The sequence below is a fragment of the Hemitrygon akajei genome, chromosome 4, assembly GCF_048418815.1.
Source record: "Hemitrygon akajei chromosome 4, sHemAka1.3, whole genome shotgun sequence".
Lineage (NCBI taxonomy): Eukaryota > Metazoa > Chordata > Chondrichthyes > Myliobatiformes > Dasyatidae > Hemitrygon > Hemitrygon akajei.
Window position 1 is genome coordinate 163,172,625 of NC_133127.1, and position 26,880 is coordinate 163,199,504.

Here is a 26,880-nt window from a genome sequence, read left to right on the forward strand (position 1 = left end):
GGCCCATATGCATGCCCATGGCAACACCTTTGATCTGCAGAAAGTGGGAGGAATTGAAAGGGAAACTGAGGACAATGATAGGTTCTGCCAGGAAGGAGAGAGTGTTAACGGCAGGGAACACTTATCAAATAAAGATGCAGAGGAATCCCAAGTTGTTCGTAGCTGGGAGTTGGGCTGGTGGGGGAGGAATGTTGAGGCCTAGAGAGTGGACATCGAAGGTTAAGGTGGGAAGGTGTGACTAGTGAACTGGAAGTTATCAAAATGATGAAGGGCAAAGAGGTGTTTTAGGTGTAAGTGGGAGGGAACTGGATAAAAGGATTAGCCTGCCAAATGTCTTTGTCTTTTCATTCATCTCCTAATTACATATACTCGAGACAGATCAAATGCAATTGGCAAACTTCACTCACCTTCTTTAACTGGGCACCCCTACCCACTCATATTATTGTCTTCGTCTTATTGTCCAGCTTCTTGCAGAACTTTTCTTGTTTCTCTGCACATCTCTCCCTTTTCGGCCGCAGAAAACCAATTTAATTTCAAGCTTCGTATTTCTCATGAAAGGCCAATGAGCTGAAACACTGCAGCTTCTTGTGATCCTGTGCATTAGAGGCTCCATAGCAGGCTTTGATGCAGCCAGTCAGAATGCTCCCCATTAAACATCTCACTGAGGACCTTACACTTATCTGTACTTTAATACAGATTTGTCATTCCTTGTCCCACTTCCCTAACTGATCAAGATCCATCTGATTCTTCCCTATCACGACACTAATTGTGTGCCATCTGGAAACTTACTGATCAAGTCTGTGCATTTCCACCTAAATCATTTATATAAATAGTGAATAACAAAGTCTCAACACTGACCTCTGCAGCACACCACTAGTCACTGGCTTCCATTCTGAGAAAAAACCTTCAACTACCACCTTCTGCTTTATACTACGTCTCCCTGGACTCTATGGGCCCTGACCTTGTTGAACGCCTTGCTAAAGTCTGAATACCCTATCTTCACCTAACTATTTTGGTTAGCTCTTTTTAAAAAAAAACTCTACAAGGTTCCTCAAGTATGATTTTCCACGCACAAATCCATGCTGACTCTTCCAAATCAGACTCTATCACTAAATGCTTGTAGATTAAGAGGCAAGTAGAAAGAAACTTTGAAAGGAGTATAAGGTTCAAAGGTTCATTTATTATCGAAGTATACAACTTGAAATTCTATTGCAGGTGGCCACGAAACCAAGAAAGGGAAAAAAGGCAGCACAATCATCAACCCCCAAAAAATCCCCTCCTCCCTGCACAAAAAAAGAACAAAAATGGAACAGGCACATCAACCCCTCCCTGCACAAAAAGTGAACAAGGTCAGGTGATAAACATATAATATAAAAAAAACTATAAGACTGAAGAAAGGTCCATAGTCCAAGTCCGTGATCCAAAATGTAGAAAACCTGGGCAACGCTCTCCAGGCCCAGTGCCAGACCTTCCCCTCTCCATAGCAGAGTGATCAAAAGATAGGCAGCTGATGTTTACCCTTGGTACTTGCCTTGATGCTTCAATCTCCCTCAGCCTTCTCTCACACTGCCTCTGCCTCCCTGAATCCTCTTGGAGACTGCAGAGCACTGAAGCACCCAAACGATTTTTAAGCTTCCGTATTCGCTTCGATGTTTCGGTCTCTCTCCTCATTTTAATCAACAAACAATGGAAGCTTTAATCAGTGAAATGGAGTTGAACGTCGGCTTGAGCTTTGCCCGCCATGAGGTTCACGCACGCTACCTCTGCCTTCCGGAGACTTCAGAGTGCTGGAACACCCAGACAATCTCCAAGCAGCAAATCACAGGCTCCAACATTTCCAGAGTCACATCCAAGATGAAAAACAAACACAAAAGACATAAAAGAGCAGATATTAGGGCATTTGTGCAAAATTTATTGAGAATGGGAGGGCAGATTGAGAAAATGGTTATGATAGGATGCTGGGCTTTAAAAAGGTTTGAATACAAAGAGGGCATAATAAACTTATCATAAAACATTTGATTCAGCCACAACTGGTTTGTGTCCAAACATCAGGGAGAATGTGAAGTTCGTGGAGAAAGTGCAGGAAAGAGTTACCAAAATTCCAAGGATGGGTTATGATGTAGGTGGACTGGTAAAACTGATTTTGTTTTTGGAATAGTGGAGATTGCAAACAATATGATGGAATTTTTAAAAACAATAATGGTGTAGACTAAGGAAAGAAAATTGTTATGGTGAAACCTTTGGGAAGCAGGAGTGGGGAATGAAAATGATTGGCATTGAATAGTTGAAGTCTGAAATGCAGAGCAAGGGTGCTGGTGCAGATGGATTCAATTTCAGTGTTGAAAAGGAAATTGGATTTAATTGGGTAAGTGATGGGGCAGGTTTTTCTCAGTGCAATGAGACAAGGCAGTGATTTGCTCGGGTGAAATGGCCTGAATGGCATCCTTTTATGATCTTTAATGCTCCTCAACAATGCACACAAGTGTTCACCATTTAACATTTTACTTCATATTTTTAGAAAAATGTTTACATGTATATAATATATCATAGAAATATAATTGCAGAAGGCACTGTCCTTATACCCATAATGTAACCGTGCACTTTAGATCAGTTTTCAGTAAATTTGTTTGATGGTGAGCTGTATTTTTAAGAGGACAAATGTGGAAATTGTCTCAAGGTATTAGGTCACCGTGTCTGCATACTAATGCTAATATCTTTTTAAAGGTAGAATGAATATCTTTAGTCATTTCATTAATTTCCAATATTCCAACAGTGATTTTTTTAAAAATAAGATTGGTTTTGCTTTTAAAGTTTTATTTCAATTTGCTCTTGTAGGTTCTTGGCTTCAGTGTGATGATTTGCAGGGTTCCAGTTGTTTCAGACGTTTGACATTAGATGTTCCTGCAGATGAAGTTCACATTGTCATCTGGGAAAATAGTGACTTTGAAAAAAGAACATGGAACCGGGATATCATTCTGCGTTGTGACTCTTCATCTGCCACTTGTCCTAATGCTCCATCCTTAAATACTGAAGCTACTTCCTCTGTTCAACTTCCAACCAAAACATCATTGACGAGTTCTGTTCAGTTTAATACAGTAGTGACACCAGTACACAGTACAGTTAAAGAGATTACCACACCATATAAAGACAGTGTAAAACAAAGCAATATAAAAGATCTGGAGAATTCAGGAAATGACACATTAATAACACTGAATCTTACTGAGGTTAAAGTGGATGACAAAGGGAATCCATTGTGCGACATTCAATTCATACCAGATGCTCGGCTGTTACAAAATTCACCACAGGTGACTATTGATCGTAGTGTTGCTGTCCATCCTTCTACAGAAGTACAATATTCTAGTGAACAAGCCCATCAAATTGCTGAAACTGTTGTAAATTTTGATGTGCCTCAAAAACCTGTTTTACATTCTGAACTGTCATCTAGTCCATTTGGATCCTTACATTTGCAAGGAACTGAGATACCTGATATTCAGATGCCGATGTTACAAAGCGATTCTGCTGTGAAAATTTTAACAGCAGCATGTCAAGTAGAAGAAATGAAAATCCCATCTGAAAATTCAGAAATTCCTATAAGGTCTAATAACAAAATACAAAAGAAAGATTGCAATAAAATGCCAGCATCTCCAATCATGAAAACATCTGCTGCAAATAAGTTATCAGCTGATATTGCTCAGCCTGCGGTAACTAAACGAAACTTCACTGCTGGCTGGAGAAAGTGTCTGTTGAATCGTCATCTATCAATGTTGAGCACCAATGAACCTAGAACAGCTAAGAATGAAGTTGGGAATATTCAAAGGGGTGGTTTAAGCAAATTTGTTAAGCAAGCAAATTCAAAGCATCCTGTGAAGGAACATTTTGATGGGTTCAAAAGCAAAATTCTTCCAAAACTTGCACAAAAGGCAAGCAAAAATCTACCTGAATCACCAGATCTAACTGTTCCAAACATTACCAGTGTACAAAAGAGCAACCCTCAGTTTGTTAATATGAAGGAAAACTACAAAGAGTTACTGTCAAAGAAAATATCTTTGGATACCCATACTTTAAATAAAATACATCTTTCCAATTCATCAAAATTTGGTAATCCTTTGATGCATGAGGCAGGGGCTTGTAATGTGAATTATCAGGGCTCTGTCCTAGTTGATAAAACAGAACTGAATAACATGGATTCCAAAGTTCAAAAGCTCCGTCTTAAGTTACTCAAAAAGCTGCAAACCAAAAAAAATCAATTGGCATCACTTGACCAGTTAATGAAGACTAATCAGTGTGGTGAATCTGTGAGCACTGAGCAATCATTAAATCTGGCAAATAACAGTGGAAGCCTGCTGTATGATTTTTTGAATGAACTGTGGCATCAACCTGGAGTTGAAGACAATGAATCTGTTTGTACCAGCTCTAGTGCTTCATTGAACAGTAGTCCAAGCCATGATGAATTACTTGCAGAACTATTCACTCCAACTGGAGCTTCAACTTTGGACTACATGAAACATGACTTGAGACACTTTGAAATGCTACCAGATGGTGGAGTAGCAAATGGAAAACTGAGTAATGACTGCAGCATAGCTTCAAAGTCTAGAAACACATCTTCTATTTCAGCTTTAGATATGCAACAACAAGCTTACAAAAATGAGCTAATTGGCATAACTAACAACCATGCATCATCTTTTGAGAGTCCTATCAAGGATGAAATATTGGTAGATTTATTGTCCATTTCAACTCTAAACTCTTTCACAGGAGAAAATGAATTGCCCATTTTTGATGAAAAACTTTTTGAAAACTGCTAACAGAAAACTGCTGATGGTTCACTGAAACAGTTTTTAAAAAAGTGGTTTAAACAGCAATATTGCTGATTATGAATTTACTCTCATTGTTTTGTCACTAAATGGTGAAGTTTGCCCAGTCCATATTTGGAAAATAGTTTGTTTTATATTCTGGAGAATATTTGTGTGTAAAATTTACTTCCACAGGCACTGTTGTTTTATAATAGTTTCATTGTACTCGGGATCTGAGAATCTGCATTTGCTGCTTCTGCATACGATGTTTATGGCCATCCATTTTATTTGCTGACATTCTGTTTTGACACAGTGTGCACCATTATTTATATGAATAATTTTTAAAGTGCAATTTATCAATCCTGAACTGTAAATAAATTTGTTAATATTTCAATAATAGTTGGTGTTATTTGCAACAACAGATGCAAGAAACTTTTAATAATATAACAGTTCACACCACACAAAAATACACTAAATTCATAGAATGCTTAAACCACTTGAATTACGCTAAAAGCAATTGATCCATTGGAAGGAATGTAACATTAAGTTCAAGTATAAAATGTGGGTTCTTATTTTTATCACCTGTAATATAAATTAGTACAAGTGCAGGCAATAGGCAAAAGTTCTGTTTTGTGTAAAGATTGTTTATTAAATATTTCTTTTGGATCAGTTTATAAAGTTACTGTAATTATATTATAATTATTTTCCTATAAAAGTAAATGCTAGAAATGGTTTGGTAGACACTACCACATTTCTTAGTTTTGCTGAAGATTGAAAACTGCATCTTCTCTTGCATAGATACATTTTTGATCTCCAGCCTTTGATGCTTTACAATCTCCATTTTCAGTTGCTTTTTAATTTAGATATGAGTTCTAGAAGATCCAGTAAAGAAATCAGTGGAAATTCTGGGGACTGAATGTATATTTTGAGTAGTCACAATTGGTGAGACCTGTCAAATTATTTATGTAGGCATTAATTTTAACACCTGAGTGTTTGGTGCTTTTTTGAAATTTAACATGTGCTGTAAATTGCATCAATACAATCTTGAACTATTTCAATTTTCAGGAAATATTTTTTGTAACAGGTTCTTAATAGTCCAAAAAGGCCTTGTATATTCTCATTCAAAATAGTTCAAGGTTTCACTAAAATTGCCTTTTGAAGTTTCTGTGACAATGTAACTCATTGGTTCTGTTAACTTTCTTATTAAAAGTGTAATGACTAAACTCGGCATACTGCTATCAATAACTGTTCCAAATGCTTTAAACATTATTGAAATTAATCAAATATTTTAATGTAATAATTTAAATGTCAATGCTGCTTAAATCTTTCATCACAGAATGATTGAAAACCTAAAGTGGAATGGTACTGAAGAAAAATATGAAAGGTCATCATCATTTCTTAGCTTGTCACAGCAGACAGCCAGCCACTCAAGTGTTGTTTGGTTGATGTTGAGTCAGTTAAATCAGATGAGAGTGGGCAGTTGTGCAGAATGTGTTCAGATCAGCCCATGTGAAGAAAATAGACCCGTTGCTTAACGAAGGCTGCCGAATAATCACGGGCACACTGCGCCCTGCACCCCACACCCACTATCATCATTTACAGACTTGCAGGCATTGCTCCCCAGAGATCCAAAGACACACAACAAAAATTGAAAAAGGTAAACAGAACTTGGATCCACAGCACCCACTAACTACATCATCATGTGCTGGTTTCCAACGGCCTAAAATCGAGGAAAAGCCTTGCTACAGTGGAGGAACTACTGCATGGAACATTCCCCGCACCCCACCTCCCAAACATAAGGATTGACCTCTGGCAAAAAACAAGCCAGAACCCCATCAAACAATACAGTGCAAGACCCCACAGAAATGTTGCCAGACGGGGCACTCACAACAGAGCGAGAGCAGGAGTTTGTGGGACGGGGGACAATATGGTGAAGTGGGGTTTAAAGACCAGCGAATCCTGTGAGAGTGGCGAAAGGGTGCAGAACATTGAAAATATGAAAGGTTGAACCAATCATGGTTTTCCAAAAGTAACACACAAAATGCTGGTGGAACACAGCAGGCCAGGCAGCATCTATAGGGAGAAGCACTGTCGATGTTTTGGGCCCAGACCCTTTGTCCTGAAAACCAATACTAGTTATTTTAGATTCATAGTTATACAGCATGGAAATAGACCCTTTGGCTAATTTCATCCTCCCTGACCTATATTCCTAAATTAATCCCATTTGCCTGTATTTGGCCTGCAGCCTTCCAAACTTATTCCTATGCATGTGTCTGTCTTTATTACCCTTTCTGTGGAAAAATTTGTTCTCAAACATTCTTTAGATCATTCCCTTCTCACCTTAAATGAATGCCTTCTAGTTTTAGACTCTTCTCATTCTGGGGAATAAAGACTGACCATTTTCCTTTAACTATGCCCGTCATTATTTTGTAAATCTTAGTTCCTTTGCTCCAGGAAAAACATGTCCTAGCCTATCCAACCTCCAGTCCTGTCAACAAACTTATTAATCTTTCTGCATGCTCTCTAATCACATCCTTCCTAGAGAATGATGATCAGAACTGCATACAGTACCACAAGTGTGGCCCAATCAATATTTTGTACAACTGTAACAGGGCGTCCCAACTCTTGTACAAGTAACTTCAGAAAATGGATCACTTTGCACTCATCGTGAGTTAAATTTCACCTGCCTCGCCTTTGTCCATTTACATAGTTGATTAATATACTGTACTGCTGTAATCTTAGATCTCTTTTCACTGTCCAATGGTTTTTTAAAAAGATTCACTAATAGTGCCATCTTTATTTTTGACCAAATTGATACACATTATATGGCAAACAACATAGCAACCAGCACCAGTCACTGTGACACTCCTCTTGGTCACCACTTCAAACAAGAACTTGGATCAAATTTGTGAAACATTACTTCCCATGCACCCATCTTCCCAAATGCAAATAAATCCCATCTCTCAGGACCCTTGCCAGTAATTTAATGACCACTGATCAGAGTGGCCACCGAGTGTATATCACCGCTATAAGTAGCAGAGGTGTGAAATCCATGCGTGAAAGGGGAACTAATACCTGTCAAGTTGACTGAGGCTGAGACAGATCAATGCTGGAATTTGAAACCATATCAGAAATGCTGGAAGGACTTGGAACCAGGAACTCTTCTGTTTCTCTTTCCATGGATGTTACTTAATGTGGGGGAAAAAGTCTCAGGAGCAGCAGACAAAATAGACTCAGAGAATTGTTTCAGACTAAAGAGTTTTATTACATGATATCATGGAGAGCCCAGACACCTAAAGCGGAGTTCTGAGACTGCTCAACAATGGATTACGCTCTTATTTATACCTCAGGTGTATGTGACAAGAAGCACTTAAATCTGAAAAAGGAGGCAACTTCAACTACAACTCGTTAGAATAGCGAAGTTGCACTATATATCCTTGAGCGGTTATACACTTTCTTAAGTGTTAGTTCTCAGGACAGTATATCAGGCTTTCCCAAGCAAAGACTTGTGATGATTCTTAGAACAAGGAAGCACAGACAGTTATTTTCCCATCCCATCTACAAAGCACATTTCAGTTACACAGTGTACATTAGTCGCAGATAAGTGATTACAGACTTCGAATTCACGTACTAGAAGAAGGTCATTAACCCTTTAACTTTCGTCACAATGTCTTACTATTTTTCTTCCACACTTAACTAGCTGAGTTCTTACAACATACCCGTTTTGGTGACTCATTGTCACCTATGTAACCCTGCCTGTTGATGGCGAACTTCTAAAAACTCATTTTTGAAAGAATGACAGCAATAAATTATAATTTAAAATACTTTGCACTGGATTATCCCAAATATATTCTGTATTTTGTATAAAAAACATTGACAAAGATCTTACAGAATTAAAAATATAGATTGGTAAAGTTGTGAATTTGTGGTGGATTTTTTAAAGTAGCCATTCACAATTGTCTGTGTTCAAAAGTGTAGATTTCCCATGGGAATACAAAGCAAACCAGTCAAACAGATACATTCCAAAAGGGTGGATCAAAATGAATTGCTCTGATGGGGTGAAATAACGGGGAAGAAAAGATTAAGCTACTCTATTTAATATACTATTAATGTACTGTATAGACTGTAATGTTACTTCAGATTTTCTGCATCAGCAGTTTTCTTCTCTTGGCTAACTGAATTGAATTAACTTTATTTTTTACATCCTTCACCTACAGGAGTAAAAGTCTTTGTTACATCTCTGTCTCAATGTGCAATGTGTAATTTATAGTAGTTTGTAATAAATAGTATGTACAACAGAACAGTCAATATAGCTTAGAAATACGATTGTGTCAGCATGAATTAATCAGTCTGATGGTCTGGAGGAAGAAGCTGTTTCAGAACTGTTGGTCCTGGCTTTAATGCTGCAGTACTGTTTCTTGGATGGTAGCAGCTGGAACAGTTTGTGATTGGAGTGACTCGGGTCCCTATTATCCTTCGGGCCCTTTTTACACACCTGTCACTGTAAATGCCCTGAATAGTGGGAGGTTCACATCCACAGATGTGCTGGGCTGTCCACACCACTCTTTGCAGAATCCTGCGATTGAGGGAAGTACAGGTCCCATACCAGGCAGTGACACAGCCAGTCAGGAAACTCTCAATTATGCCCCTGTAGAAAGTTCTTAGGATTTGGGGACTCATGTCAAACTTCTTCAACCGTCTGAGGTGAAAGAGGCGCTGTTGTGCTTTTTTTTAAACACCACAGAGCCGGTACGTACAGACCATCTGAGATCCTTGGTGATGTGTATACTGAGGAACTTAAAGCTGTTCACCCTCTCAATCCCAGATCCATTGATGTCAATAGGGGTGATCCTGTCTCCATTCCTCCTGTAGTCTATAACCAGCTCCTTTGTTTTTGCGACATTGAGGGAGAGATTGTTTTCTTGACACCATCATGTCAGGGTGATGACTTCTCTGTAGGCTGCCTCATTATTTGAGATAAGGCCAATGAATGTATCATCTGCAAATTGTATTAGCAGATTGGAGCTGTGGGTGTCAACACAGTCATGGGTATACAGGGAGTAAAGGTGGGGGGGGGGGGGCTTAGGACACAGCCCTGGGCATTCCTGTGTTGAGGGTCAAGGCGTAGAGTGAGGGAGCCCACTATTATCACCTGCTATTGGTGTAGACTCAATATTAAATTTTATTGATACTGGCATTGGTTTGTTATTGTCACATATAACAAGATTCATTGAAAAGCTTGTGTTATAAACTCTACACAGATTAAAATCATTACACAGTGCATTGAGGTAAAACAACAACAATGCAGAATAAAGTGTAAAAGTTATAGAAGAAGTGCAATGCAGGTAAACAATAAAATGTAAGAACAGAAGGTAGATTCTGACTTTTGAGTCTTAAAATTTTGAGGTGCATTCAAGAGTCTGATAACAGTGGGAAAGAAGCTATCCTTGAGCCTGGTGGTAAATGCTTTAAGCCTTTTGTATCTTTTGTCCAATGGGAGAAGGGAGAAAGAATTTCTAGGGAGGGTGGGGTCTTCGATTATGTTGGCTGCTTTACTAAGGCAGCAAGAAGTGGAATCGTGGTTAGACAACGTTTATACTTAAGCCCTGATCTTACTGAACGTCAGAGCTGTCTGAATTATGTTAGGTTAATTATGGTGTGTTCTTTGTAAAATTTCCATTAAAGTAATAAATTTTATTCCATTAAAGTAATAAATCTCCCTCTTGTTTCCTTCAGTCCAGTTTATCGGCAAAGCTGGGTTGGCGAAACTGAAGATAATTTTACTCAATTGTTTCCGCCGCCCCCCCCCCCCCCAACTAATAACGTAGAGTAGAAATATGACCCAAGGGTTCCGGGGAAAAGGGATTTCACCTTTGTGACAAACTTGAGATGCTGGAGTTATTATATTGGAGCAGAGAAGGTTCAACATATTCAATAGAGCTCAATAGGTGCATAAAGATTTTGATAATAATCTTCTAGTGGCATAAGAATTGATCACTGAAGATTAAGGAGTTTTTTAAAAAGAAGTTTCAACCATAAAGAACCATGATCCATACACAGTCAATTGATATGAACTAGAATGCACTCCCTAGAAAGATGGTGAAAATAGATGCAATGGTATCATTCAAAATGAAAATATTGGATGAATACTTGAAGTGAGGTAATCGCAGGGTTTGGACTGACACTGAGAATGTGAGACCAACTAAATCAACTTGATAGTGCTAAGGAAGAGTTTCTAAAAACTATCTGGGTGTCAGGGTCCGGTCCGAAGTCTGCGTTCCGGGTCTCGGTCCGGTCCGAGTGCTCCGGACTCCAGGTCCTGCAATTGCCCCTCCCGTCACCCGTGAACTAGTTCGGACCCTCCTGGCTCAAGGAGGCACACCTGTAACTCACTGAGCTGCAGGTGTTTATAAGGGGCCTTGGGACTGGGACCAGGTGGGTGGTCGTTTTGTTCTCTTCTGTTTCCCCGCCGGCTCCGAACTCTTCTCTGCATTCTGTTATCCTGTTCGGGCTCAGATCTACTCCTCATCATGCTTCTCTGCCCCGTACCAGTACTGCCAGGTTGGTCCTCTCCCCCACCTTTCTTCCCATGCGCTGGTCCCGCTTCTCCGCTCGTTTGTTTTGTTCGCGCGGTCGTGCTGTCTGCCGGCCTTTCCCGATTTTCCTGCTATCATGGCTGTTGTGTTGGTCACCCTAGACCTATGCCCGTTCCTACCCCCCTCGCTCCGTCGGGCAGGTCTGGCCGGTCTGCCGCTGCCTGGCAGGGCTTCTGCCCCGTCCTCCTCTTCCGCCCGAACCCTGGGATTGTGCCCCGCACCTGCCTAGGGGTTCGCATCTTGCCCAGGCCTCCGGTGTTTCTGCCTGGGAGGCGGCCCTACCCGGGACATATGCGACCCGCCCAGGAAGGGCTCACCGCCAGCCTATCTAGCCACCTAGACCTGTCTGCCTACCTGCCCAAACCCCGGGAGCCCGCTCCACTCTGCCTGCCCGACACTCTATCTACCTGAACCCCAGCTCCACCCTTAAATGCCATGGCATCCCCATCCTGTCCTCCCCCAGTACTTCAGTGTCTGCATCCTGCGTTTGGGTCCATCCGCCCCGTTCCTGACACTGGGATAACTATAAAGCAAAATATTTTTGTTTGACAAAAAAAGACATTTTGAAAAAGTAAATTTTAGAAGATACTGATCATAATACCACAAGGTTTGCGTAGTTAAATAAAAGAAGGAACAATTTAATGTCAAAAAGATTTAATGTAAGAAAGGTGAGTTTCAAAGGGATGAGAACAAATCCAACACACGTAAACTAGAACCAAACATAGACAAGCAAAGCTGTAGCAGAACACTTGTCTCCCTTTTAGGTTGATAAATAAAAAGATTTACAGAGTAATATTAAGGAAAACAAAGGTTGCTTATAGAACAGAAACAGGCTCTCAGTCCATTACTACACCATGCCCATGCCAACCATTTCATGCCAATCCATAGCAATCCTGGTTACCAGCACTTCATTCATAGCCTTCTGCACCTTAGGGATTCTAGTACTCGATTAAGTGCTTAAATGTTGTGAGAGTATTGCCACCACCACCTCAGGCAATGTGTTTCAGATACCACGCAAACTTCCCTACATCCTTCACCCTAAATTTGTGCCCCTTGGTTTTATGCAGCTGTTATGAGAAATTTTTTTTGTTTCACTCATTTTTTTCTGTTGCCCTCAGAAACCCTTCTACCTCTGCTGCTGTATAGAAAACAAACCCAGTCTGTCTGTGGTGACGAACTACACACTTTATTCTTGCCGTGGCATAAACTACATGCTCTAAAGTTGCACCATAACTTCTGTGTTTTATTCTGTGTCCTGGCTAATAAAGGCAAATAACCCACATGCCTTCACCACCTTTTCTATCTATACTGCTGCCTTTAGGGATCCCTCTATGCCAGGACCAGTTCTTCAACACACCCACGGCCATACTATTTACTGTCCTACAGTCTGCCACCACAACCATGACTTTACCCGTGGCAACCAAAGATTTAATCATTTCTGCCAGGGCCCCAGAAATCGCTTTCCCTTGCTCCTTTAGTAGCTAGGGATCCATCCAACTAGGCCCCAGGGAGTAACCCACCTTTAATCCACTTTATATCTCTTTTTTTAATGATAGAGGACACAGGTTTAAGGTGCTGGGGAGTAGGTACAGAGGAGATGTCGGGGGTAATTTTTTTACGCAGAGAGTGGTGGGTGCGTGGAATGGGCTGCCGGCGACAGTGGTGGAGGTGGAATCGATAGGGTCTTTTAAGTGACTTTTGGATAGGTACATGGAGCTTAGAAAAATAGAGGTATGGGTAAGCCTAGTAATTTCTAAGGTAGGGACATGTTCGGCACAACTTTTTGGGCCAAAGGGCCTGTATTGTGCTGTAGGTCTTCTATTATAACCTGTTCCCGGATTACTTATTATTATTTAATTATTTATGCTTTTCATATTGCTATATTTCTACCTATTCTTGGTTGGTGCGACTGTAACGAAACCCAATTTCCCTCGGGATCAATAAAGTATGTCTATCTGTTCACCAGCTCTGACATGAATTCTCCAATTACAAATGCACTCCTTAGTGAGTACAGATGAGAAGTAGCTACATAAGACATTTCCAACATCCTGTGCTCCGTGTACGGACTGTCCTTTTGTCCCTAGTGGAATTTGCTTTTTAAACTGGTTTCTTTCTTGTTTTTCACATACTTTGATCAGGTTGCACATATTAGCAAGAACTCGAATGAATACAAAGAAATAGCCGGGAGGTGGAAAATAAAATAAGACTGTCAGAACGGCCTTCAGCCTGAAATGTTCTTATTTTTAAAGACGCTGACTGGATCTGCTGAATGCTTCCAGCATTTTCAGATTTTCTTTTTCCTAGCATCTGCAGTCTAATGTCTAGTTTAAAAAGATTTTATTAACATTGTTGAAATACATTATTATATCAATTTTATTCCATTCCTGGGATTGAAAACATGTTTAATCAGCAGTAAACACGAGGAAATCTGAAGATGCTGGATATTCAAGCAACGCAGTATATAGCTTCCGCTGTTGTAACTGTACCGGAGAACAGTACAATGCTTCAGTTCGCAGTTTATATGTTTGATGTTTAAGTATTTAATGAATTAAAATAGAAATGTTTCCGCCCGGTTTCGAACCGGGGACCTTTCGCGTGTTAGGCGAACGTGATAACCACTACACTACGGAAACCAAGTCATACAAATTCTTTCCTGCTTCCCCCCCATGTGTAATTGAAGTTTCATGTATAGTATATAAACATCTACAATGATGTACTGAGTTATGCTAAAATTATCAGAGTTGACTCCTTTCTAGTGTATTTTAAATCTATCAAAATAATTTCAAATAGGGAAAACATCATACGTCCCTGGGTGGGCTCGAACCACCAACCTTTCGGTTAACAGCCGAACGCGCTAACCGATTGCGCCACAGAGACGATGACGACGATGGAATGAGAAACACAACTGAACTAGGACAAAATAATCTGCAGATCCTGGAAATTCAAGCAACACACACAAAACGCTGATGGAACACAGCAGGCCAGACAGCATCTATAGGGAGAAGCGCTGTCGACGTTTCGAGCCGAGACCCTTCGTCATTTTGTGTGTGTTGGTGACAAAATATTGTGATTGGTTCATTAGTTGTGTTGCTATTATAAATAAGAAGATCCTGCTGTCCCTGTGTATATAACCCATCTGCAAGCCGCAACGAATTAACTGAGAAACAAGAGAAAATCTGCAGACGCTGGAAGTCCAAGCAACACACACAAAATGCTGGAGGAACTCAGCAGGCCAGGCAGCATCAATGGAAAAGAGTACAGTCGACGTTTTGGCTGAACTATTGAATTTCTATAAGTAACCTCGCTGCGCAAATATTGCAATCATTTCCGACCACTCGCTTAGATAGATAGATAGATAGATACTTTATTCATCCCCATGGGGAAATTCAACTTTTTTCCAATGTCCCATACACTTGTTGTAGCAAAACTAATTACATACAATACTTAACTCAGTAAAAAATATGATATGCATCTAAATCACTATCTCAAAAAGCATTAATAATAGCTTTTAAAAAGTTCTTAAGTCCTGGCGGTTGAATTGTAAAGCCTAATGGCATTGGGGAGTATTGACCTCTTCATCCTGTCTGAGGAGCATTGCATCGATAGTAACCTGTCGCTGAAACTGCTTCTCTGTCTCTGGATGGTGCTATGTAGAGGATGTTCAGAGTTTTCCATAATTGACCGTAGCCTACTCAGCGCCCTTCGCTCAGCTACCGATGTTAAACTTTGCCCACGACAGAGCCCGCCTTCCTTACCAGCTTATTAAGACGTGAGGCGTCCCTCTTCTTAATGCTTCCTCCCCAACACGCCACCACAAAGAAGAGGGCGCTCTCCACAACTGACCTATAGAACACCTTCAGCATCTCACTACAGACATTGAATGACACCAACCTTCTAAGGAAGTACAGTCGACTCTGTGCCTTCCTGCACAAGGCATCTGTGTTGGCAGTCCAGTCTAGCTTCTCGTCTAACTGTACTCCCAGATACTTGTAGGTCTTAACCTGCTCCACACATTCTCCATTAATGATCACTGGCTCCATATGAGGCCTAGATCTCCTAAAGTCCACCACCATCTCCTTGGTCTTGGTGATATTGAGACGCAGGTAGTTTGAGTTGCACCATATCACAAAGTCCTGTATCAGTTTCCTATACTCCTCCTCCTGTCCATTCCTGACACACCCCACTATGGCCGTGTCATTAGCGAACTTCTGCACATGGCAGGACTCCGAGTTATATTGAAAGTCCGATGTGTACAGGGTGAACAGGACCGGAGAGAGCACGGTCCCCTGCGGCGCTCCTGTGCTGCTGACCACCGTGTCAGACCTACAGTCTCCCAACCGCACATACTGAGGTCTATCTGTCAAGTAGTCCACTATCCAATCCACCATGTGAGAGTCTACTCTCATCTCCGTTAGTTTGTGCCTTAAGATCTTGGGCTGGATGGTGTTAAAGGCACTAGAGAAGTCAAGGAATGTAATCCTCACAGCTTAAGCTGACTTTCGAATCCCTGTAAACCACCAGCCTCTGCAACCAATGGAGTATAACAAAACCTCTAACACACATTCACTTCGGACTCAAAAGTAAGTAGGGTAATTGAGGTCAACCCTCAGATGAGATTAAAAAGATTAAAGTAATTTACAGCTAAGGAATAAAGACAGCCGAGGAAGAGGAAACAGCTTGCAGTCAGGTGGATAAAAGAGTGGAGACAATCTCGTTGGGGGTAGGTGGTCTAGGACGTCCTTGTCTGGTCAATGGTGTTAACAAATGAGTTGAATACTTCCCACCCACCACCTTCCACCTCGTTGGGTCTCACCTATCACCTGTACTCCACCCGATCGCCCTCCCCACCACCTTTCTTATTTTGGTTTATGAACCCTTCCTCCCGGTCCCGATGAAGGGTCATGACGACTGTTTATTCCCCTCCATAGATGCTGCTGCCTGACATGCAGAGTTCCTCCAGAATTTTGTGAGGGTCGCTAGAGGGAATCCAAACATGGTTTATGAGTAGATAAACAACAGGAAGATAGCTAACAAAAGAGTAAGGCCTTTATAACCAAAAAGATCACCTGTGTGTAGAGATGATGGGTTAAGCAAGAGCCTGAAATATCGTTTTATAATTTTATGGGGTAAATAAAGATGATGGCAATGAATGGTGAACTATTAGAATTATAGAACACAACAGCACATAAACAGGCTGTTCGGCCCATCTAGTCTGTGCCAAACCATTTATCTGCCTAGTCCAATTGACCTGCAACTGGACCATACACCCACCCTCCCCCACCCTGCCATCCACTTACCTATCCAAACTTCTCTTAAGTGTTAAAATGGAACCTGCATCCACCACTTCCACTGGCAGCTTATTACACACTCTCACCACACTCTGAGTTTAAAAAATTCCCCCTTGCGTTCCCCCCAAATATTTCACCTTTCACACTTAACCCATGACCTCTAGTTCCAGGATCTCCCTACCTCAGTGGAAAAAAAGCCCGCTTGCATTTACCCCATCTATACCTCTCATAATTTTGTATACCTCTTTTAAATCACTCTTCATTCTCCTATGTTCTGGGGAATTAAGTCCTAACCTATTCAAACTTTCCCTATAACTCAGGTCCTACAGTCCTGGCAGTGTTCTTATAAATTTTCTCTGCACTCATTCAGTATTATTGGCATCTTTCCTGTAGGTAGGTGACCAAACTGCATACAGTACTCCAAGTTAGACCTTAACGTCTAATACAACTTCAACATAACATTCCAACTTCTATACTCAGTACTTAGATTTATGAAGGCTAAAGTGCCAAAAGTTCTCTTTACGACCCTATTGATTTGTGACGATACTTTTCAGGAATTATGGATCTGTATTACCCGATCACTCTGCTCCACCACACTCCTCAGTGTCCTACTGCTCACCGTGTAAGTCCTACCCTGGTTTACCCTCTCAAAGGCCAACAATTCACATTTGTCTGCATTAAATTCCATCTGCCAATTTTTCCTGCTGCAAGCTCTGATGGTCTTCCTCACTGTCCACTACACCCCTAGTCTTGGTGTCATTGGCAGATCTGCTGTTTGCCACATTATCCTCCAGATCATTGATCTGGATGATAAACAACAGCAGACCCAGCACCTATTCCTGTGGCACACAGCTACTCACAGGCCACCAATCAGAGAGGCAACCATCTACTGCCACAAACAAGAGAATATCTGCAGATGCTGGAAATCCGTGCAACACACACACAAAATGCTGGACGAACTCAGCAGAACAGGCAGCATCCATGAAAAGAAAGAACAGTCAACGTTTCGGGCTGAAACCCTTCAGCAGGACTGGGGAGAAAAGGCTGAGGAGTAGATTTAAAAGGTGGGGAGAGGAGAGAGAGACACCAGGTGATAAGTGAAACCTGGAGGAGGAGCTGGGAAATTGATTGGTGAAAGAAACAGAAGACCATGGAAGAAAGAAAATGTGGGGAAGGGGCATCAGATGGAGGTGATGGGCGGGAAAAGAGGATGGGAAAAGGAGAAGGGGGAGGAGTGGTTGGGGTTGGGGGACATTACTGGAAGTTTGAGAAATCGATGCTCATGCCATCAGAGTGTTGTTCCTGCAACCTCAGTGTGGCCTCATCATGACAGTGGAGGAGGCCATGGATGGTCATATTGGAATCGGAATGGGAAGTGGAATTAAAATGGGTGGCCACTGGGATGTCCTGCTTCTTCTGGTGGATAGAGCTGGTCTCCCAATCTACATTGATCTCACTGATATACAGGAGGTCACACCAGGAGCATTGAACACAGTATATGACCCCAACAGACTCACTGATGAAGTGTTGCCTCACCTGGAAGGACTGTATAGGGCCCTGAATGGTAGTGAGGGAAGAGGTGTAAAGGCAGGTGTTGCACTTGTTTCACTTGCAAGAATAGGTGCCAGGAGCGAGATTAGTGGGAAGGAACGAACGGGCAAGGGAGTCGCATAGGGAGCAATCCCTGCGGAAAGCTGAAAGTGGAGGGGAGGGGAGGGAAAGATGTGCTTGGTGGTGGGATCCCGTTCGAGGTGGCAGAAGTTTTGCAGAATTATGTGCTGGACGCAGAGGCTGGTAAGTGGTAGGTGAGGACAAAAGGAATCCTATCTCTGGTAGGATGACGGGAGGATGGGGCAAGGGCAGATGGGCGTGAAATGGAAGAGGTTGGGAGACCACTTCAGCAAGCATCTACGCTCTGTCTGCCAGAACAAGCAGGATCTCCCAGTGGCCACCCATTTTAATTCCTCTTCCCATTCCCATTCCGATATGTCCGTTTATGGCCTCCTCCAGCTTCGTGATGAGGTTGGAGTAGCAACACCTTACATTCCATTTGGTAGCCTTCAACATGATGGCATGACATTGATTTCTCAAACCTCCGGTAATGCTCCACTGCCTTCTCCATTTCCCATCCCCTTTTCCCTCTCTCATCTTATCTCCTTGCCCACCCATCACCTCCCTCTGGTGCTCCTCCCCAGCTCTTCACTTTATCCCCCCAACCCCCCAGGTTTCACCTATTCCTGTTGGTTCTCACTCCCCTAGCCCGACCTTTTTAATCTACTCCTCAGTTTTTTATCTCTAGTCCCGCTGAAGGGTTTTGGCCCGAAATGTCGACTGTACTTTTTTCATAGAGGCTGCCTGGCCTGCTGAGTTACTCCAGCATTCTGTGTGTGTTGCATCTACTGCCACTCTCTGGCTTTTCCCGTGAAACCCATGTTTAATCCAATTTACTTCCTCACCTAGAATGCCAAGCGACTGAACCTTCTTGACCTACCTCCCTCTCAAAGGCCTTGCTCAAGTCTATGTAGACAACATCCACAGCCTTGCCTTCATCAACATTTCTGGTAACTTCTTCAAAAATCCTCTATCCGATTGGATAAAAAACGACCTACCATGCACAAGGCTGTGTTGACTATCCCTAATCAAACCCTGAATATCCATAATATTCCTTAGAATACATTCCAATAATTTACCCAGTACTAATGTTAGGCTCACTGGCATATAATTTCCTGGCTTAGAGTTTATTCATAGATTGCCACACTGATCTTCCAGTTGACGTATTTTTTCCCTTGCTGCCCTTTAGCTCTTAATATATCTGTAGAAACCCTTGATGTTTTCCTTTACCATGTCTGCTGGAGCAACCTCATGCCTTCTTTTAGCCCTCCTGATTTCCTTCTTAAGTGTTCTCTTGAATTTCTTATATATCAAGTATCTCATTTGTTCTCTCCTGCCTATACCCTACAATGCACCCTTGTATTCATCACACTTTTTGATTTTGTCCCCATGCTTCACCACACTAACTGCTATTTTCCCCTGTCATCTGCCTGTCTTTCCTGACAATCTCACTGCACAGTGCATCTAGTTGTATACCAAATATCCCATCCTTAGCCATATATTTCCAGTTCCCATCCCCATGTCAAGTTAGTTGAAAGCTCCCCAGAAGCTCTAGTAAACCTGCCTGCTAGGATATTGGTCACCCTCAGGTTCAGGTAGAACCTGTCCTTCTATTTACGGGTTGTACGTTCCCTAGAAGAGATCCCAATGATACAGAAATCTGAAACCCTGCCTGCCCCCTACACCAGTTCCTCAGCCACACATTCATCTGCCAAATCATCCTATTCCTACCCTCATTGGCATGTGGCACAGGTAGCAATCCAGAGATTACCACCCTGGAGGTCCTGCTTTTCGGATTTTTACCTATCCCCTATATTGCTGGCATTGGAGACGGTCCAGAGGAGGTTCACAAGGATTGTTCCAGGAATGAAAGGGTTATCATACGAACAACGCTTGATGGCTCTGGGTCTGTATTCGCTGGAATTCAGAAGGATGAGAGGGGTTCTCACCGAAACCTTTCAAATGTTGAAAGGCCTAGACAGAGTAGATGTGGAAAGGAAGTTTCCCATGTTTCCCAGAGAAAATGAAATGCAGGCAGAAAATAAGGGGCCAGGTCATAACGAAGTAGATAGTGTCGTGGTTTCTCGTGCCCCACAAACGACCAGGAGACGCAGAAGATTCTTCAAGAAGGGTTAAACTTTAATTTGCAAATCAAAGCTGAGACAGTCATTGAGCTGATTGCCCACCGATCCTTGTACATAGCATTTTTTATAGCAATCTCCTGGTTTCGTTCATTAGCATATCCAATCGGTCTACAGTTGCGTATCACAAGTACATCGGCCACTATTGTTTCTACCCATTGACTTAATCATGTTCTAATCTACATCTCTTAGCTACCTCTCATTAACACATCATTATCTTCTACATTCTTAAGATTTCATTCTCCTACTAAATTGGATACATGCATAGCAAATAGCAAACTCAAAGCTGACTACATAATCTACATCTCTCAGCTAGCCTCTCATTAACACACCATTATCTTCTTATTTGGCTACATTTACATTGGCTTACTTGAGAGTCACTGATGTGTTCAATAGTACAGAGACAATACAGAGATTTCATTCTCCTACTAAATTGGATACATACATAGCAAATAGCAAACACAAAGCTGACTACATAGTTTTGGTTACACTTTGCGACTTTATACTCCAATAATAGTTGAGGTCAAGAGTCTATCTTATAAGACCATAAGACATATGAGCAGAATTAGGCCATCTGGCCCATCGAGTCTGCTCTGCCATTCAATCATGGGAGTCTAGGACAAGAGGGCAAAGCCTCATGCAGCTATGAAGGCCAGGTCATTAGGTGTATTTAAGGCAGAGATTGACAAGTTCTTGATTGACATGGCATCTAAGGTTATGGGGAGAAGAAAAAAGGATCAGCCATGACTGAATGGCGGAGCAGACTTGAGGGACCAGTGGGCTAATTCTGCCCCTATGTCTTATGGTCTAAGATAGACTCTTGACCTCAACTATCTACTTCTTTATGACCTGGCCCCTTATTTTCTGCCTGCATTTTATTTTCTCTGTGGCTTGTTTTACCTTGTTCTATCTCAATGCACTGTATTGATTTGATCTTTATGAACTGTATGTGCATGATATTCCAATGTTTTAATATTAATGGGGCATACTTTCTAAAAATAGCCACAAATCCAAAACACATGATTAAAATTTATCTCCAAGAAATTACTTATAACTTCACAGAAGCTGCTTGACAGGGTGAGTTCGTTCAGCAGTCTGTTTTTTTTTACACACTCCAAACTTTGGTTTGTCCATTCTAAGGCATAAGGCATGCATTGTGTGGGGAGTGATGTCTAAAGACTGATTTTTTGAGGAGGCAATAAGGAGAGTTGAAGACACAACCTGTTTTTTTGACAAGGCCCTGTATAGCATACAGGTCAGAAAAGGTAAAAGCCCTTATGATCCAAGAAAGACAGACGAGATTAGCGTTGCGGGACAAAAGGAAAGTATAATAGTAGATGTAGTAAACTGTTTGCTGGAGAGACTCAGCAGGTCGAGCAGCAACAATGGGGCATAGGGTGGGGGGAGAAATTCGGACGTTTGGGTTATAAACCCTGCATGGAGAGTCCCTGATAGCAAGATACCATTGCTAACAGTTGCATGTTGCTCTTGGTTACCTCCCTTTTGTTCTCCTACACTGACAAACCCAGCATTTTCTTGCATCACATGAAGAAACGCAAAACATTAGGAGCAGGAGGGCGCCATCCAGCCATTGGGGCGTGCTCATCACTCCTCCATATCTTTCAACTCAGCTCCTAAACTCCCTCGGTTCCCGTATGTCCGGGAATCTATCTACTTCTGAAGCGTGGCCGGCATTTTAAAGTTTCTTTTCCTCCCTCTGGACATGTTTTTGTTTGTGGTAAAGCGAAGAGAACTTTGTTGCCACTGCCTGGTGAGAGCGCTGTAAGGTTTAATTACAAACCGGAATTAACAAGCTAAACGAAGGCGCGTTAGAGTCATATCACCGTAACTCGGAACTATAGACCGATTACTCGATCAAACTTGCCATTTTCGTGTCCGTCTTAAATATGTTGCACCCGGAACACGATACAGAGTGACCGAATTAAAAAACCAAACCACCGCTAAACAATATTCCGCCTTTGTAAACGGTGCACTGGAAAGCCCTCATTGAATATATATTAAATGTGGAGTCGCGATGACGTTCGCTTTAAATTATGAACCCAAATCCTCAAAAAAATGTACGGAACACTGCCATTATTGGCACTTCCCTTTCTAAACAACACAACGCTTTGGCGGCGGTTCTCTATGATTCATGGTTCTGTAGATTTATGCTGCAGTGGTCCCTCCTGGTCTAACGTGAAAACTACTGCTGAGCTACACCAGCCATTATAGAAAGAGCACGCAGTTAATGTTAATTTCAATAGAAAAATAAATAAGGACTGTCCCGACTTCAGTGTGTATCGGAAGAAAAAGAGATTTTAAAAAGGGATTAAACTACAACGAAAAGAGGAAGGGGGAAAAAATATTCAATTCCCATACCGGGAGTCGAACCCGGGCCGCCTGGGTGAAAACCAGGAATCCTAACCGCTAGACCATATGGGAGATTGATATTGACAAGCTCACAAAACGTCTTAATAAATGTGCACCTCTGTAGGAGTTGGATGGACTGCAGTTGATTACAATATTGGCCGATACTGTATCGTGAGTCGAAGGGCCTGTATGGTGCTGTACTTTTCCATGTGTGATAATTACTTCGCAGAACTTATATAGTCATATATGATCTTTCTGATTTATTTTTCGAAAGGAAGGTAGCAGAAGAAAATGGGCGAGAAGGTTGGAGTACAAACGTGTGATAGGTGAGGGGAAAGGTAGCTGGGGGTCGTGGGGGGAATGAATTAAGAAACTGGGAGGTGATAGGAAGAAGAAGAAAAAGAAGGAGAAGAAAAGGAATGAGGAGGAGGAGGAGGAGGAGGAGGAGAAGGGGAGGAAGAGGAAGGAGAAGAAAAGGAATGAGGAGGAGGAGGAGAAGAGGAAAAAGAGGAGAAGGGGGAGGAAGAGGAAGAAGAAGAAGAGAGGACAGGGGACTATGGAACGAAGGGGGAAGCAGATGGGCAGGTGAGGAGAAGAGAAGGGGCAAGGCTTCTGCCCCCTTCCTTTCCAGTCCTGATGAAAGGTCTCGGCTGGAATCGTCATCTGTTTATTCCCCTCCATAGATGCTGACTACGTGCTGAGTTATTCCAACATTTTGTGTGTATTGCTCAAGATTTCCAGCATCTGCATAATCTTTAGAGTTTATGATTTTCTGCAATTAATTTCCCGGGTTACTCCGTAAGCATCTCCCATACTTGGTTGTGACCTCTAAGCCAAGACGGACAAGAGCAGCAAACGGATGGGAAAACCACCGCTGAAGTTTCCCTCCAACTCATAGAAAATCCTGGGCATCTAGATCACAATCCCTTTTATGGATCTGAGTCCTGAAACCTCCCACCCAACATCATCGTGGGATTGCCGTCGTGGAAAAAAATACAATCGTTTCTGAAAGTGGCGCAGCAATTGATAAATGTTAGCTTTACCAGCGATGTGTCTAAGAAAGCCGAATAATAAATTCAACAAAGGCATCAAATCAGATAGGAAGGGATAGTGTGTTGATTTATCCTGACCACTAAACGTAGTATAAATGCGATCAAGCCAAGTACTACTGGGATCGTCAACTGTCAATAGAACAAAAAACATAAAATAACTGCTTCCCATACCGGGAGTCGAACCCGGGCCGCCTGGGTGAAAACCAGGAATCCTAACCGCTAGACCATATGGGAGAAGTTCATGGGTCGATTACTAAATATATTAATTAACCTGATCTCTTTCAAAATGTTCTTTCCTAAAGTGTATTTTGATGTTAATTTTCAATTTTATCTTTTAATAAAAGAGCACTTTTATATTTTATAATCTGACTATATATATACACACATACACAAATGTAGGTCAGCTGGTTGGTAAGTTAGCAGACAACGTTAAATTTGCTGGAATTGTACAAAGTTGGGAAGATTGTCAAAAGATTCGTAAGGATATAGACCAGTTGGAAAAGTGTTAAAGAAGCAGGAGATGGAGATTAAATCCAGCGTTAGGTGTTTCAATCTGGGGAGGTTAAATGCAATACAGTTAACGGGCGGACTCTCAGAAACGATGTCTAGAGAGATCAAGTTATATTGCTTTCATCAGGAGGGGTGTTGAGTAGAAAATTCAGGAAGTCGCATTGCAGTTCTATAAAACGTTGGTTAGGCCACATTTGGAGTACCGTGTGCAATTCTTGTTGCCGCATTATAGGAAGGATGTGGAGGCTTTGGAGAGGTGTACCAGGATGTTGCCTAGGTGAGAGGATTAGCTATAAGGAGCGGTTATACAAAGTTGGGTTGTTTTTTTCTCGGGAAAGTGCTGGAGTTTGAGGGGCGACCTGATAGAAGTGTATCGAGAGGCATAGATGTGTAGATAATATATCTTTTCCCCCAGGGTGGAAGTACCAGATAGCATTGTTTTAGGGTGAACGTAGAACATAGAAGATTGCACAGCATTGGCCAAGGCCTTTGGTCCACAATGTTGTGCTACTGTTCAACCTACTCCAAGATAGATCACTTTCATCCTGCACAGCCATCCAGTTTTCTCTCACTATGAAGTGCAAGGGGGAAGTTTAAAAGAGATACACAAAGGATGTCTTTTATATACAGGAAGTGGTAGACCTGGAACTCACTACCAGGGAAGCGCTGGAAGCAAATACAACAGCAATATTTAGACAAGCACGTGCGCAGAGAATGGAGGGATATAGACTATAGGCCAATGGATTTACCTTGAATGGGCATCATGATTGGCACAAGCCATGTCCCGTGCTGTACTGTTCTATGTTCAGGGGCACTCAGTGTCTGTGTGTAGAACAACAGCCAGAATAAAACAGGTGAGTTAAGAAAAGACTTTGCAGCTGAATCTAGTAATGCAGACCAGTCAGTTTCAATTTGATAAACATTAATAAAGATAGAACTAGCAATTATTGAACAAGTGTAGACTTATAAGAGAACAACCATCATGGATTTTTAAAATTATGGCTAAAAAGCAATAGAGGTGTTTGATAAAGTGTTAAAGTTGATGGATCAAATTCATCTGCTTGCTCGGATAGTTATCATTCTCTAAAAAAACATTTGATAAAGTGCAGTATAGTAGATTTGTAGCCAAGCTGCAGTTTGTGAATTATTAATAGTTGTAGCAGTGTAGGTAGAAATTGGCTAACAGGAAACAGAGAAATAGTGGGCTTTATACTGAGGAATCGAGTTCAAGAGCAAGGAATTCACAATTTTACAATTCACTATTTATCAAATTTCACAATTTTATTAAAATGATTTTGGTCACATCTGGAATATTGTGCCCAGTTTTGGTTGTCACAGTTTAGAAAACAGATGCAGAGGTACAGAAGAAGCAGGCTTTGTTCTCCTTGGAACAGAGGAGATTGCAAGGTGATCTGATTGAGGTAGTTAAAATCATATAGGTTATTGGCAAAATAGATGGGGAAAATATCTCATTAACAGAGGCGTGAAGAATTAGGGGTCATAGAATGAACCTAAAGGAACTAAAATGACATGAAAACAGTTTTTTTTTCATTTTCTGGGATCTTGGGGTCCAACTCCATAGCTCTGTGGAAGTGGCTAACATGTACATTGGGTGGTAAAGAAGGGTAAGTCATGTTTGCCTTTGTTTGTTGAGATATTGAGTTTGAGAGCTAGGATGATATGTTGCCATTTTGTAAAGCCCTACATAGGCTACAGATGGGGTATTACATTCAGTCCTGCTCAACCTCATTACAGGAAGGATGTGGAGGCTTTGGAGAAGGTGCAGAAAAGATTTACCAAGACGCTACCTAGATCAGAGGAAAAGTGCTATAAGGAGAGGTTATAATTAGGGTTGATTTCTCTGGAGCAGTAGAGGATGAAAGGAGACATGATAGAAGTTTATAAAATTATGTACGGTGGCGGGTATTTTACCCCATTGGCAGAAATGTCTAATAATTGAGGCTATGCAGTTGAAGTGAAAGGGAGACATTTTAGAGATGTCCAGGTTACATTTTTGCATGGGGAGTGGTGGGTGTTTGGGACAAGCTGCCAGTGCGAATGGGAAAGGCAGATACAATAGGGAGGTTTAAGAGATTCTTAGATAAGCAAATGAATATGCAAAGAATGGAGGAAGGAAGACTATCAGAGGTGGATAGGGTCATAAAGAGAGCTTTTGGTACATTGGCCTTTATAAATCAAAGTATTGAGAGAAGAGAGTTGGAATGTAATGGTGAGGTTGTATAAGACATTGGTGAGACCGAATTTGGAGTATTGTGTGCAGTTTTGGTCACCTAGTTACAGGAAGGATATTAATAAGGTTAAAAGAGTGCAGAGAAGGTTTACAAGGATGTTGCTGGGACTTGAGAAACTGAATTACAGAGAAAGGTTGAATAGGTTAGGACTTTATTCCCTGAGCGTGGAAGAATGAGATAGAATTTGATAGAGGTGTATAAAATTATGACGGGTATAGATAGAGTGAATACAAGCAGGCTTTTTCCACTGAGGTTAGGGGAAAAAAACCC

The 26,880-nt window shown here is 41.6% G+C and overlaps 1 protein-coding gene and 4 non-coding genes across 6 annotated transcripts in view; 1 reads left to right on the plus strand and 4 right to left on the minus strand.

Annotated features, from left to right (window-relative positions):
• uspl1 (ubiquitin specific peptidase like 1) overlaps positions 1-6,013 on the plus strand; it is a 33,748-nt gene extending 27,735 nt beyond the window's left edge. For both annotated transcript variants that reach the window (XM_073043843.1, XM_073043842.1), the window contains one exon: positions 2,836-6,013. In XM_073043843.1, coding sequence (XP_072899944.1) covers positions 2,836-4,802 — 1,967 coding nt within the window. In that variant the 3' untranslated portion in view covers positions 4,803-6,013. The remainder of the gene's footprint in view (positions 1-2,835) is intronic.
• Positions 6,014-13,946: 7,933 nt separating this feature from the next.
• trnav-aac (transfer RNA valine (anticodon AAC)) lies at positions 13,947-14,019 on the minus strand. The gene has a single exon. It is a non-coding gene; the product is annotated as a tRNA-Val (tRNA).
• A 170-nt stretch (positions 14,020-14,189) lies between these two features.
• trnan-guu (transfer RNA asparagine (anticodon GUU)) lies at positions 14,190-14,263 on the minus strand. The gene has a single exon. It is a non-coding gene; the product is annotated as a tRNA-Asn (tRNA).
• An 8,533-nt stretch (positions 14,264-22,796) lies between these two features.
• Positions 22,797-22,868, minus strand: trnae-uuc (transfer RNA glutamic acid (anticodon UUC)). The gene has a single exon. It is a non-coding gene; the product is annotated as a tRNA-Glu (tRNA).
• Positions 22,869-24,010: 1,142 nt separating this feature from the next.
• On the minus strand, positions 24,011-24,082 carry trnae-uuc (transfer RNA glutamic acid (anticodon UUC)). The gene has a single exon. It is a non-coding gene; the product is annotated as a tRNA-Glu (tRNA).
• Positions 24,083-26,880: the final 2,798 nt, after the last annotated feature.